This window comes from Cataglyphis hispanica, chromosome 7 (genome assembly GCF_021464435.1).
Source record: "Cataglyphis hispanica isolate Lineage 1 chromosome 7, ULB_Chis1_1.0, whole genome shotgun sequence".
Lineage (NCBI taxonomy): Eukaryota > Metazoa > Arthropoda > Insecta > Hymenoptera > Formicidae > Cataglyphis > Cataglyphis hispanica.
The window spans coordinates 5,264,861-5,280,350 of NC_065960.1; the positions used below are offsets into that span (position 1 = coordinate 5,264,861).

The window sequence follows — 15,490 nt, forward strand, 5'->3', positions numbered from 1 at the left end:
ACTCGCCGTCTCCCGTTGTTTCGTTCCTCACGAGCGCGACACTTTTTAACTTTCAGGGCGACAGCGGCGGCCCATTGATGTTGGAGAAAACCGGTCGTTGGTATCTCATCGGCATCGTCTCCGCTGGTTACTCCTGCGCGCAGCCAGGTCAACCGGGCATCTATCATCGCGTGGCCAAGACCGTCGACTGGATCACGTACGTCATAAACTCGTAGCGCTGATCCCGGAAGAATTATCCTCAGGAGAGTCCTGAGAATTCCTTCGCTGGAACCGCGGACTTTGTATGACACAAGGTTCGAGCGTTTCTTCTCCAAGGAGGATCTACGATCGCGCTTGAAAAACCGCGATGCGACGCAAAGACGAAGGCCTTTAACGAGACGATAATAATTTAAATGACATTTTTTGAAAAGAAGTATATACCTAATGGAATTATAGCCATCTTATTCTACGAGGATGTAAAAGTTATTTAAATAAAATCTAACGTCACACAGAATTTAAGAAGCGAATCGCGGACGAGAATTTCTAATATAGTTTCAAAAAAAAAAAAAACGCGAATAGATTCGATATTTTCTGTCAAACGCGATATTATAAGTATCTCTATTGACACAAGCGGATGGCGCAAATGTGTTGTAATTTTATCGATGTGAATGCATTGTAAATTAAGCGTGTGTATGATATACGTATGGACTTGCGCTTAATAAATACTCTGTTTTCGATTTTCATTATCGATGGATTGATTATTTTTCTCCTCCAATCTCTAGCATAGCATTATAATTATATTTTATCCCTTTGTTCAATTTTAATATACTTTAACGCACTTATCGCGTATAATAATTACGTGATAATAACGTGATAAAGTTATAAATTTATTACCTTGATTATATTAATAATCAAAGTATTATAGATTTGATTGACACTTAATTACCATCATTAATTAAAATTTCAATGTTATCGATTTATATTTTGCAACGAGAAAGGAGTAACAATTAGAAAGAGAAAGAGAGAGCGAAATGAGAGTAAACAGTATTTACATTAAAAACATATTTCATTTGACAACTGCTACTTTCTCAACATAAACTACCAGTGTTGCGAATAAATCAACGCGATTAAGTATCTATGTTTCCGTTGCACACGCATTTTTCATAAGTACACATTTACTTTGACATAGTTTGACATATTTAACAATACGTATGAGCTCCGATGATAATCTATCTAGCTTATCATTATCGCTTTGGCCTATTTTAACATCGCGAAATATTCAAGAGATAATTCTATCATTAAATCTAATACGTAATACGCACTCTCCGGCAGCCTCTGATCTCTTCGCATCATTTACATATCGCTTCTAGTTCAACAATAAAATTTCTCATCGTGGAATGATATTTCAAATGAATGTTTGATAAATAGAGCAGCAATAAATCAATTCCTATCATAATTTGCGATCATTTGTAATTGCCTGCCAAATCTCATCGTTCTGTAAAATGCAAAAGAACACGCGCTAAATAAATCATTATTAATGACGCTGCTCTATAAATATAAATAAAAGGGAATACAAATTTTAGGGGTACAAAAATGCAACGAGAAATGTGTGAAGATGCTCGGGGAGAGGCTCCAGGTAGTTAATGCTAATTTTTGTCCTATCTAAACACAATATAAAGGATTAAGTCGCGAGTTCGCTTAAGTATTTGTTCGACTTGCGCGTGAAAAAAAGACATTATCACTCTTAGAGTTGCATTCGAAATTCTCGCTCTGCTTTAAAATCCTACGAAAAAACATATATTGTTATAATCGTCTAAGTGTGTCCTTGAAATATAAATAGCTATGCTCCGTTAGAAAGAATCTCCCTTGTACGGAACCAATATATAATTTCTCTACAAAATTTTCTTTTAATTGTAAGATAAATAATAATAATACTTTCTCGAGAGTTTGCATCGCTCTCTCTCGAATACTAATGAGGGGGAGGACAATGAAGAGTTGGGTCAAAAGGGACCCTGATTCGAATCGATAAATATAAATAAGCCGAAGCTAGAATATTCAGGAAGTTATAAAATGCTTACGTATATATAAATATATAAATTACACATTAAATATATTACTTCTAAAAAAAAGACAGCAAGGAAAGAAAATAAAGAGATGAATCCAAATTAATTATCTAGAGATCGTCAGTAATGAGCAAACAGTTTTAATGCTATTCTAACGTTCGGCTTATTCGTATCACTCATGTAGTTTAAGTAAACGTCATTAGTTATCCTAAATTGTGAATATGCGATAGACTAAATGCATCAATTCGCCTGATCAACGACGGAGATCGAGCCGAACGTCGTTCCTTCCTCACGAATAGAACTTCTGGATATCACGAGCATCGGATAGAGAAAGAGAGAGCTTAACAAGGATGTAGATTGCAATACTATCCGGTATCCAAAGCTCAGAAAATTGCTGCTGGATCAGACTTCTCAAATTATGATTCTTCTGAATCATAATTATCAAGCTGCGACGTTCTAAGCACGCCAATCGGCAATGGAGATTGCGTTATGTACCGCGAGAATATATATGTCTCAAAATAATACTCTGCGTTAATTTGCCGTTTTATCGGTACTCAGCTACCTCTTGAACGATCTTTCGAATGCCTCGGCCCTCAGGACGGCAGGATATCCAACTCGAGCACGCTTTGAGTGTTGGTCGACGCTCGATCGTCGCTCTGATGCACCAGGACGTCCTTGAAGTCTCTCAGCTTCTGTGGCTGAAGGGTCGTGTTGGGGTTTCTGGGAAGCGTGGCGATGGGGTTGGTGTTGTGATTCATGTAGGGCTTCTCGTAACGATTGATGCCGTTCTCTGATTCCGAGTTGTGCCTTCGTTTCACGGTTGGCTCCGCGTTCAATTGCCTTGGCGACGAGTCCTTGTCCTCGAAGCACGGTACCGTTTGCATCGACACCGTGTTCCGGCAGTCGTCGAAGAGGGATCGCGGATTGAGGGTGACCTCGCGGGCGGAGCCGAAATGCTTGAAGCTGGCGCAGACCGGCGATGAGCTGTTCATAAAGCTGGTATCGGCGGGAAGGCACGGCTCGGTGATCCGTTTTTCGATCTTGATCTCGGTGACGTTCTGCCGGATCAGTACATTCGGCGCGGTTTCCGGTAGCGGTTCCTGGGAGATCGGCGGCCACTTGAGATCGCGCGCCATATCGCGCTCGATCGCCAGGAACTTTCGCCGCGATTTATCTACGTCGTGCCAACGGTAGCGCAGCTTGCCGAACACAAGGTACTCCACGAAGAGATACTCGACTAGTATCGCGATCACAAAATTCGCCGCGCCGTAACCGACCAGAATGAAGCGGAATCCCACATCGTCAGGCAGCACGAGCTCAAATATATTGACCAGCCACGTGAAGGGACACACCGCAAGGTAGATGGAGAAAAGACTTAGGAAAACGAAGGAAGTGAGTAGACCATAGTTGGTGAAGAGTGACTTTCTGTACGGCGGTCCTTTGGAGAACGCCACGGCCAGAATGATGTACTGCATGGAACTGACGATGAAGATCGTATAATTCTCTAAACAACCTACGTCATCCTTGTCCTCGCTTGCGGTCACGTTGAATGGCATAAACCATGGCATCTGCTGTAGATGCCAGAAGCTCGTGTACTGGAAGATCGCGACGATCAAAAGCTGGGTGATGAGACTGAGTATCGGTGACGTGCTGATAAGGCTGTTAAGCGGCGCCATTTTCACCAACGGGCCCTCGTAAGCCTTGGTGCGGCCAAAGAAGAAAGCGAATAATGAGATGATAAAGAGATCGATATACAAGAACTCGAAATCTGTTAGATTGGACTCGATGCTGTAGAGGAGCATCACCGAGATGAATTGTGTGAGCGAATAGCCTGCCATGTATTTGAAGATGCCAAAGGATGTTACCAGCGCGGCACGACCCTCGCGTATCACCGTCAGAACGCAGGAAATGTTGGTCTCACGGCTGGTAAAGGGCGAGGCGACGGAAGATTCCGTATCCGACAAGGAGAGTCCAGTATGCGCCGCTTTTAACGCGCCGCAATCATTAGCTCCGTCTCCGACCATGGCTATAGAAAGATAAAAAGTATTCTGTCAGATTGATTAAACACGATTGATCGTATTTATTTATTACTTCATTAAAGGTATGTTATATTTTTTTAAACAATGTTTACACTTACCAACGTAGTAGCCTAAGGATTGTAATTCCTGAACCAGTTGTTGTTTCTGATCAGGCGACATTCTCGCGAATATGGCACCACGTGTGACCACCTTGGGTATCAATTCCGGATAGTACTGCCTTATCAAAGCCCAAGTTTTCCCCGTCAACGCAAACACGTACTTGTTCTTAGAATATTGTACTCTGCAATCAGACATTATCAGATATATATTTATATATAAAAAATGTGTATAATGATATATATATATATATATATATAAAATATGTATTAATATATAATATATATGTATATTTCTAAATTAAAAAAAAATTAACACGGTTTCTCATGAAATGCAATTTTATATTTTGTTGTATACAAAATAAATTATCTTTTTATTCTAATAAAACTAATCGTGATCTAAAAAAAGAGAGATACTCACTCGTCCGAGAGATAGTTTATATCATTCTCCAGCTTAGTGTTGCCAAAAGAGCCACTCTCGACGGTTTCCAAGCTAACCACGCTGTTTAAATCAGTCATTTCGCTAAGATCGGCCTGGCCGTTCGGCGAAACCGGTGGTGGTTGACTGTCGCTCTTCGTGAAGTAAATTTGTGGCTTTAACAGATTCTGCTGGATCATCGAGACAGCGATAACCGGCGTATTCGGCTTCACCATATCGCAATCCCTGGCTACTGAAAGGGCGGTCAATATATTGTCGCCCGTTACCATTACCGTTTTGATACAGGCAGTATTCAGCTCGGCGATCACCGGCGAGGTTTCCGGTTTTAGTCGGTTCTCCATAATTATAAGCGCCAGGAAAGTTAAATCGACTTCGGCGGCCTCGCGACTTATACGTTGCACCTTGGCATACGGAAGACGGTTCAGAGACTTGTGCGCGATGGCAATCACTCGATAACCTTCGGATGTGTACTCCTGCAAAACAGCCGCAAAATCCGGAGGTACTGCAAAAAAAAAAGAACGAAGAAAGATATTATTTATCGCATGATTAAAATATATAGAATAAAGAAAAATTAATCATGAAGACTCACTAGATTCTGGTCTCGAGAGACTATGGATCATCTCCGGACTGCCCTTGCAATAAAGATCGTAATGATTAGCGCCCAGTGTCCTCGTAATTACACTCATTCTCTGAAGACTCGATGTGAAGGGAAACTGCCGAACGATGCCCACCTCCAATCCTTGCTCGGCAAGTTCAGTCGTGGAATCACCGAATCCAGCGTCGTTATTAAGGGATATAGCGTCAATTACATCGGAAGACATAGAGTTTTGTCGACTGAGTCTACCGGCCAGATCGCTGGGCAATCTTTTGAGAAGCTTGGAGTCCTTCCCCGGCTTGACAATCGTCGGGAAAAGCATGGAGAATTTGGATGTGTCGGATACATCGGGCTCCTCCAGCGTCCATCCGGTGGATTCAAACATTTTCAGATCGAGCGGGTCTCCTACCAGCTGGTTATCGATTATGGTGATTCCGTGACACGTAACCATCCCGATAAGAACCTCGGACAACGGCAGACTAGCAATGTCCTTAACCGGCAACTGGAACTTTCTGTCCGAAACGATCACCAAGCCCCACATATCCAGACCGTCCTCGGTCAACGTTCCAGTTTTGTCGAAGCAAATGCAATCGATGGAACCGGATACGTTGATCGTTCTCGGACTCGTGCAGTATATCTTTTTACTTTCCAACCTACGTTGCGCCACGAGACGCCCGACTGTCATGGCAGCTGGCAACGCCGGCGGCACCACGATGGTGATGAGATCCAACGCTTCCAGAGCGATGTGGCTGCTATGAACACCTCTCATAGCTTTCGTTACAATAGTATAAATAACGCCGAAACTAGCTATGCACGCCAACAATATCACAAACTTGTACGAGTCCTGCTCGAACTTGAAATCTACGGGCGGAGGATACATAATGGACCGCACCAGGCCGCCCTTGCTGGTGTTGAAACCTGTTCTGATAACCACCGCCAATACCTAATGACACAAAACACACGCGATGTTTAAATAATTATATAAATTTATAAAAATAAGAAAAAAAGATACCTTCAAGTTAACGTAAATGCCAAAAAGCTAACGTACTTTTTCGCTGCCATAATATCTTGTTTGAATAATTCTGGTTCCGCAGAAGAGTGTATGCCTGGCGTGTTCTTTGGTATCGTATATCACATCGTTGGAGGAAGGAACTGGTGTCTTCGTGACGGGCACGGATTCTCCTGTCAACATAGACTCGTTGAGAATACAGTTGCCTGTTAGCAAGACGGCATCGCATGGCATCAGGCATCCGTGAGAGGGGATGACCAGGAGGTCACCGGGTACTAAACGTTCGGCAGGCACCGTCGCCGTTTGGCCCGTCGTGCGGTCACGCATGACGGTAGCGACGTCGGACGAATGCACCGTCGAACGTAAACTTTGCTGATTCTGAGAAAAGTGAGTTTATTTTACATTATCGTCATCGTCGTTAGAGATTGAGGCCTAAAAACGTTAGCTTATAAAATGAGCAAGAACTTAAAGAACGATGACTCACCCGTCGTGTCTGGAAAACTGCCATTATGATGCCGGCGCTTGACATCACGAGAATGACCATGGCATAGTAATAATAGTCGTCCGCGATCCACAGACAAAAGCTGAACAGTTGGAAGGCGTAAAACGGATTAAGCACTTCGAGGCAGAGTAGCGTGAATATGCTCTTCACGGGAATCACAATCTCGTTATTGCCGTAGACATTACGCCTATCAAAATTAATCGCCCAATTAATTGTGCTATTTGTATGCAAATGACTATAATCGATCTGCTCATTATGACGCAATATTCTTGTTAAAAGACTGATTTGATTTTTACCTCATGTACTGTTCCTGAGGATCAAGACCTTGCGCTTGATGTAATGTGGACACCAAAACGTTGGTGTCGAGGCCGCGCAGTTTCAAAAATTCGGATCTTTCTGGGTCCCAGACATAAGTCAACTTTTTACAGTTGAAAGTGGTGATGGATGGCACCTCTGAAAATATCTCCGAATTAATTATATTTGAAAGATGCATCCGTTTGATATATAATAGTTTTTTGGTTCTCAAATTAATTTAAAATTTATGCTCGACATAATTAAATTTTTAAAAATATAAGCTTTCTATTTAATTTATAAATATAATTTTTAATAAATAAAAATCAATACATATATTTCAAGGAAAGATATAAATACAGAATAAAGTATATTGATAATAAGATTTTTCAAAACATTTATCTTATTTGTAATGCAGACAAAATTATAAGTATAATTTAATCCATATAATATACTTTACAAAATTTGCATAAATCTATTTCTCTCTTTTTTTTCTCTCTTTTAATTATTGACATACTGATGATTTACTTACGTTTAAACTGACCGCCACAAAGATGTACGGACAACATCGGATAGGTTTCCTTTTCTTCCTTGATCGTAATTGTACTGCCATCCCACACTTCATCAATCAGAGATTCTTCATTAAATGATTTATTTCTGTAGAATAAAATAATATTTTTTGTATTGCGATTTCGATTGATGATTAAATTACAAATGTGAAGAATACTACTGACATAACTTCCCGAGCGGTCAAGACTCGCAATTTTTTCACATAATAACTCGTGTGTTTCCCTTGAAATCTTTCAATCAACAAAACAGTTTCCGCCTCCTCCAGGGGACATTTGAAATGAGTGATCTGAAGCATCAGATGTGGCACCCAATGAAAAACGAGTCTCAAAAGGCCTCCGGTGATGATGATCAGGAACCAGATAATAATGGTCCATACATGGCTCCGTCTGTAGCTGATAATGAGGGGAGATTAAGCGGGTTACGCACTTGATGAAGGAGATTTCACCTACAATTACGTGACATAACGTGCGAACAACTTACCCATAAATTTCCATCTGGTCTTCCTCGCCGGGATTGACGTAATCCACGCCATTTTTTAAATGTAGAAGACCGTTGGCCCTGGTACCTGAAATAACGCCACTAGAATTACAACGAGTTGCCATTCGCGCATCGATCGTCCTACAAACGTTCACGTGTTCACCAATCGCGAATTTTATTAGGCTAATACTTTCTCTCCGCGTTTCGTAAAAATCGCCTTATTAAATCACGGAGTGGGCCCGTACAAAACGTGACATGTATTTTATGACAACGAGGAGCCGAGTGGCCTTTATAGTCTCGATCATGTTAAATTAGAGAAAGCACGAAATAGCAAGGAAATTGTATTAGTCATCTCCAAAGATAGTCACGTGATAAAATAAGAAGACCGAATGGGAGATAGCGTGTTTATTTCATTCAAAGGAATATCAACGATACCGCGAAACCGTGATTGTGTAAACAAGTTCGCTTTTCCTTCCTTGTTTCTTACCCTCCAACAATTCTGTTTTTTGCTCACGCTGCTCACGCTCGTTCGCAATAGTCGCGTTGCGACTACCAAAGACGCTGTAAGCATTTCTGGCGAAGCTCAGGTTTAGCTTGCTCGGCGTGGGCGGCATACTCGCGATTGATGAAAAAAATTGCGAATCGATCGTAATATGATAGGGAGAAAATCAAACACTGGCAGAGATGAAAACTCCTTTACGTTGCTCGTGCACGTCTCTTTCTCTCTTTCTTTCCTCGTCCTTGATTGGTGAGAATTATCAATAGTGCAAGGAGTTTACGGACTTTTTCCTCGACCTTCCTCCCACGCTACCTGTTATCTTCACTATATATTATTTCTTCACTACATATTATTTTAAGCTGTAGCCTTAATGCCTAAAGAATTATTATTGTCTATGTGACCAACTCGTCGAGGTTGCTTCGAATCGCTGGATACGCCACAGAGTTTCGTCTACGTGACCGAGAGTTCAGCCGGGACGTAGTGACACGAAGGGAAAGAAGAAGAAGGAGAATAGGATTGCCGAAGATGATCGGTGTGTCGAGATGCGATGGGAATCGCTCAAACGATTTGTGCTCTTGGGGACGTTAACCCCGTCTGCTACCGACACCGATTACCCGCCATTTCGGGGTCCCTCTTCAAGGTTCTCGCGACTGGTCTCGGTGGCGCGTTCTCCGGCATCTGGCCGGCATCGAGCTGACACAAGCGACGCGACGACGATGACGTAGGCGTTACCCTACGGATCTCGAGGGCGATTACGATCGTCGGAGGAGCGACAGGTGAAGGAGGTTGCTGATGAGCGAGTGACGGTAGCTGGTGCTATCGCTTCGGACCTGCCCTCGGCTTCCTTGATTCGTGTCAGTCTCCGGGATCGGTGAGCTTCCGCCAGCCGATGCGTGGCGTGATCGCCGCCCGTTCACCTTCGCTCATACCGCGTTTCAGGCACACCAGGTCCGAATCCGCCCCCCCGCCTGCGGTGCCGCCACGTAGCAGCCGCGGCTGCTGCGGTGCTAATGCTAGATCGCGATAACGGCACACCGTCCCTCTCCTCTTCGTCCCACCTTTGGAGCCCGAGGACAACGATGATCCGGGATCCGTGCGACCGCAAGCGGCCGCTAAGCTAGCTCCTGTCGCCTCTCTTGTGTACTCGTGCCTCCCTTGTGCTGCTCCTTGGCGCGATCGCAAATACATTACGGGTTATAGAAGTATCCGGGGTTGCCGTCGGGGTATCTCGATCGGCAGAAGGGTCAGTAAGTTCTTTCACACGCGCACTGTTTTGTCCGGCTTTCTCCCCTTGAAAAGCCCAAGAGTTCGTTCTTATCGTAGAGACAAAATTACCGAGTACGATCGATCCGAACGAACGAATCGCGAGTTTTTCTCCCGATCTAATCGATCGATACGAGGAAGAAGTTACACCAGAGTTACGGCAGAGAGTGCTCTTCCACGAATCTAAAAATACGCTAACGATTACGTCAACGGCGACGTCTTTAAAGATAAGCGACTCGCGTAGAGAGATACTCCTCTATGCGGAAAAAAGCGCCGACACAAATCTTACACTTATATGCGAACGCACGATCGTCCTCGCGGAAAAAACGATGAACAATTTTTCGCCTCGTTGCGCAATCCTTTCAGATGATCCGTTTAAACTCTTCACCCTCCTCGGGACTTCTAAGTACAGAGAACACGGTGCGATAGTTTGTGTCTAGCATCTTACTCATAGTGCCGGTACACGTTATCGCTGACGCGTGGTAGTGTGCCCAGGTTCCTATCACCCGCAAATTAGGAAACGGAAAAGAAAAAGCCACTCTCCTGCGAGAAGTCACTTTGCGCGCCGATGTTTCCTCGACGTGGCGCTCATCCGTGGAGCGGTGTTCACTGCCGCAAGCAGATCCGAATGCAATCGCCTCGAAGAAGGCTCGTTTTTCCCAGAACCTGCCACGTTCTTTCACTAGTGAGCTGCTGGCAGATTCAATTCGCAATAATGTGCTCGCACTAAGATGGCGGCGTTGCGCAGTCGTTTCGGAGTTTAGCTCCGGAAATGCTGATCTTCGGCTGGGATGGAGCCGGCTGCTGCGACGGATACCTCTGTGAGACTTGATCGACGACGTCACTCGGTTGATCGACGAGCGAGGAACCGAGGGATTCTACCGATAAATTATTTTTCACCAACGAAACGCGCGAGTTGAGAAGCCCGGGTTTTAGCTGCTCCGATTTGCGACCAGCCTCTGAACGCGAGTGAATCGAATATATCGCCTGGTACGACCGACCGAGAAAAAGACTTGCGCCCTGAGTCGTAGCGAACTCGGTCGCAGGGACGTGCCTAAATAGGGTCTCTTGCAAATATGTCAGTTGAACGAAATTCAACGCTCTGTCAGCGGCTGCTAAGTATTGACTCTACTTTGCGTATTGCCATTTCTTTATCGTGGACGGGGCGGTGATTCACAGTGTATTAAGAGCTCTAGATAAGGTTTTATCTAACACTCTGTTTGTTTCCGTAAAATTAAATTAGCGCCGTCGAATTACGGACTGAAATTACTGTTGTACATGAAATATGTCGTATCATCATGCAATATTTTTTCATCATTCAACATAAGTTATCGTTTAATAAATATCGATTACAGCTTACGTTTGACGTGTTTATCACAGTTTTATCTCTATAAAACGTTAATCGTTTAAAACATATTCTTTCAGTAGAATATTTATCGTGACATAAATTCCATGATACGTCATCCGGCTGGAATGACTTTAGCTCGGTATGTTTCTTTTTTATTATTATTCCGTTATCTAATTAACTCTTAATTGGAATGATAAGAGCATAGTATAATAAAAATTATTGCGTAAAGATAATCCTCGATCGATCCAAATCTATTAATATTTATGTTTCCTCCGAAAAACATAGCTGGATGGAAGCACGTGTCGTATTTCCTTCACGCGATTTTTCTCCGTATATCCGCACCTGGAATTTCCCCTACCAGACAAGTTGCTCAACTTATAACGATGACGAGCGTCAAACATTCCCGTCGATGTCGACCATGACTCATTTTTCGCGAGCGCCAGCGCAACCAAGTCGTCATCCCCTCTAATCGCAATTCTGTTCCATCAATCGCTTCTCCATCATATAATTCGGCTTCCGGTTGCAAATATTAGCTTTTATATGTCCATATATCGCCGCTGGCCCTGACCACTATTTACTTTCTCGATCCGACTCTGTCTCCTCTGTCTTGCGCGGCATTGTTATTTCCCCCGTCTCCCCTCACGTCCCACGAAGTTCCTCGAAATATCGAACGAGCAGACTCTCGTGGCTTATGCCTCGTTCTAGCTAACTCATTATTATCTTGACAACACGTGCTCGAAATATCGTGCGTATGAAAAGCTTCACACTTTGACCGAGCCGCTATAAGCCATTTCGAAATAACTTTTATTGAAAGCTGATTAATTGACGCGAGAATCTTGATTTAATAAAGTGTTTGATTAATAAGGTTTTTAAAATTTTTTGAATTTTTATCTTTAACGTTTTCTATATTTAGAAATATTTTTATTCTTAACATTTATAAACATCTTAATGTCAAGCTGTCAATGATTAACGTAACTGTCGACCGTAAACGTTGCAAGTAAAAAATGTCTAATAACTCTTCAATGCGCATCGTGACCAACTGATTTCGTTTGCAAGCGAATGAGTCTTTTCAGATAAACAGATAAGGTTGCGTGAGCATTTATCCGCAGAAACTAAGATATTGCGAACTCTCGGCGCGATAAAAATCCAGCGCCGTATTTCATCGTTTATCTACAAGCAGAATCATCTTTTGTTGCTAATTATACTTTCGCGGTAATTACAATCGGAGGCATTTGGAATTCTTGGATATAAACTCACTATTAAACAATAATCAGATGAACCTGCGGTCTTTATCGCAAAGCGATAAGATCGATTGATTCATAAATCGCTGATAAAAATAAGAGAAAGCAAAAAGATATTTTCGCAAAAAAATTTCTCAGGACAGGTTTATCTTTATCTAGAAATTATAAAATCCACGCGCCGCTTTAATTAAAATATTAAATAGAATTAAAAGATAGTCGACGATGAAATAACGCCGAGACAACGTTAATAGCAATTGAGCAATATTAATTTTGTCTAAACGATCTTGAATGATCCATAGGTCGAGGACAATGTCGCTCGACTTAAATTTGCCGTACAATTGAACAATTCGATAGAATTAAATATAAACGCGACGGTTATTTTTAAACTTGCAAATATAAACAGTATAACATAAATTTTGTCAGCACGATATCGATATCATCAAGTATCTAATTAGAGAGAATATCAATTATTTAATTACGAATAATGCATTATTAGAAATATATTATTAAATATTTAAAAGATTTCGCGGGCATCGCAAATCTATTTTTTTATCGATACGTGTTTAAATTATCAGCAAACAGCTTTACATTTACTTAATAAATCCCGCTCGGTTGCGCGCCATAATCAAGTCTGAAATGTCAAATAGAATCTCCAGTTATGTAATGTCACAAGTGCTTTTGATGACTGATATGTACACGTCGCACGCACGTATCTTGCGCGTCTATAATCATTACTTTAATTGCACCTTTTTTTTATTTTTAAATCAAGAAAAATTGGCGGCAAGAGAATAGATTTATTTATGTAATCTCTCTCTTTTTCTCTCTCTATCTCAAGTATTATCGTTATGCAAACGACATTATAATTGGTCCACCGTACCTTGAAATATTGTTATGCGATAAGAATTTATATTGTCTGTCTTTACTAATGTGAAAACTAATTTTGAAGCCAAAATATTTGATGAGACTTGCTTAATGTGATAATTAATATTCTTTAATGACATTTAAAGAGTTTATCTTCTTCTGAGATAATGAATTGCTCGTCAAATATTTGATGGAAACATGCTTACTCAAAAGAATTTTATGTTTGATTTTTGCAAATTCTTGCAAAAATATGACTCCGATTAGTCGTTAAGAATTATCAAATCTCTTCTTTCAAATTGTTAATTATCTTTTAAAGCTGCTTTTGAGCACGTTTCGTTATTATCGTTTTAGATAAGCATTGAAGATAAGTAAGTCTTCAAAAAAGCCTTAAGTGAGTCTTCAAAAGGATGTTTAAGAAATTACAATTGAATGAAAAATAGATTATAGATGCCTTGCTGTGCATGCATCTGTAACACACACACACATGACACTTTGCTAACAAGCATACTTTCTCTCTTTAATTTACACGTTTCAGCTCCGCTTTGGTTACAACATTATTTATATTGGACTCGATACTAATAATTTATCGGACAAAGTAGTGACATATAGTGATAATTATATGCTTTGAATATTTGCAAAGATGATTGCGACACGAAATTATGTCATGAATAATTAAACATGTTATTATTCATAAATAAAAAAAAAAGGAATAACGAAACAGCAAAAGCGAGAGCAAAATGTGATGAGATTAATTCTTGAAAATATCAAAATAATATCAAAAATATCAAAATAATATTCTTGAAAATATCAAAATATGTTTTAGTATTTCGTAAATATTTTGAAACTATAAATTCTTTTTTAGGCCCAAGAAATATTTTGCCCGCAAAATTACAAAAATATAACAGAAGTGTAATGGTAAAAATGTTGAAGCACACAAATAAAACAGAGTAATCAGTCTTTCAAAGCGATAATTGCAATGCTGTTAAAGATTCCAGTCATGAGGCCGAAAGACCAATCACCGGACGTGGCTCGACGAGCAAAGCAAACGAAACGGTTCGACAGGAATTACGAGACCAATCTTCGGCGCTATAAATCACATTCGGTTTCACGCTCGAGTAAACGATCGCAAATCCTTACCTTTCATTGTATTCATCTTGATATCGTAAAAAGATCGCCGGCGGATTGATGCGTTCCCTCTCGTAGTCTTTGGCGATGATCTGTTTCTTTGCGAGACGGATATGCGATTCAGTCTTCAAGATCGGGTTGTAACTTTCACCGTGTACCGCGTTTGCGAAACTATTTATGGAATCTGGTGCAGTGGAACTTTAAGATCAAAGATAAAAAAAAAAAATTAAAAAGGAAGCACTAAATTCTTCAAATCACCGATCAAAGTTCAGACAACTCTATGTTGGTGTTCAAGAGACACGCACTTATATTACTTCGTATTTCGAAACGTCACTGTCAAATAAGGTCTTTCTCGGAGTAGCAGAAGGTAGCTTAAAATTAATCGAAAACTCTAAGATTCCCGTGCATCGCGTTGGGACACCCTCAGAGCATCGAGGGGGAGGGCGCGTGTCGCGACCGATCCCTCGCGCACGACGCGATCGCGCGATCGGGAAAGCGACGACGGTGCGACGACGACACGCCAGACGACACTGCGCGCCGATATATAAGCACTCCGCCGATCCGTTTTCTCTTTCCACCAGACGACGTATGTGCCACCGCCACTGTCGGGCCGAAAGTCGCCTCCTTTCTTATCGTTTCAGATACTCGCTCGCCAACCGATCTAGATCCGCCGAGACTCTCGATAGCGCCGAGACGAAGGAGATCGTGATCGAAGATCACGACTTTCATTCATCACGTGTGCCATGATGATTCGTTTACGACAATTGTTTAAATAAGTATATTTAAATATGTACAAGATATCTAAAAAAACATACCAGTCTAAATTTATCTCAAATTAGGAATTTTATCACTCTTCGATCATTGAATTGATTATGAATATTATTTTTGTTAATGTCATCTATAAATTGGATAGTTTTATGCTGTTGTATCCAAATTTTCTTCTATTATTTTTTAAATTTATTAGAAAGGCTTTCAAATACTAGTATATTAGTGTATTAATGCGTTTATACAAATGAAAAATAGAAAACATCTTGTAATCCATTTGATTGTGAATAGAACATTTTCTTTGAAGCACTATTAGCTTATTTGCACAA

At 41.2% G+C, this 15,490-nt stretch overlaps 2 protein-coding genes across 6 annotated transcripts in view; one reads left to right on the forward strand and one right to left on the reverse strand.

The window, feature by feature from the left end:
- LOC126850827 (serine proteinase stubble-like) overlaps positions 1 to 15,490 on the forward strand; it is a 157,001-nt gene that overhangs the window by 13,084 nt on the left and 128,427 nt on the right. For 3 of the 4 annotated variants that reach the window (XM_050594192.1, XM_050594193.1, XM_050594194.1), the window contains one exon: positions 57 to 1,694. In XM_050594192.1, the coding sequence (XP_050450149.1) occupies positions 57 to 215 (159 nt within the window). In that variant the 3' untranslated portion in view covers positions 216 to 1,694. Of the gene's footprint in view, positions 1 to 56; positions 1,695 to 15,490 lie in introns of those variants that run through there. The other variant, XR_007687600.1, reaches the window with a different exon arrangement.
- LOC126850791 (polyamine-transporting ATPase 13A3) lies at positions 1,027 to 14,911 on the reverse strand. Of its 2 annotated transcripts, none has more exons than XM_050594109.1 (11): positions 14,409 to 14,911; positions 8,063 to 8,147; positions 7,747 to 7,974; positions 7,545 to 7,669; positions 7,018 to 7,174; positions 6,704 to 6,908; positions 6,259 to 6,597; positions 5,205 to 6,153; positions 4,598 to 5,117; positions 4,180 to 4,361; positions 1,027 to 4,068 (listed from the first exon to the last, which is right to left on the reverse strand). In XM_050594109.1, exons 1-11 carry the CDS (start codon positions 14,422 to 14,424, stop codon positions 2,636 to 2,638), a joined length of 4,239 nt encoding a protein of 1,412 aa, XP_050450066.1. In that variant the 5' UTR covers positions 14,425 to 14,911; the 3' UTR covers positions 1,027 to 2,635. The 2 variants fall into 2 exon arrangements, with proteins under 2 accessions (XP_050450066.1, XP_050450065.1); XM_050594108.1 differs by lacking the exon at positions 14,409 to 14,911 and adding an exon at positions 8,547 to 10,846.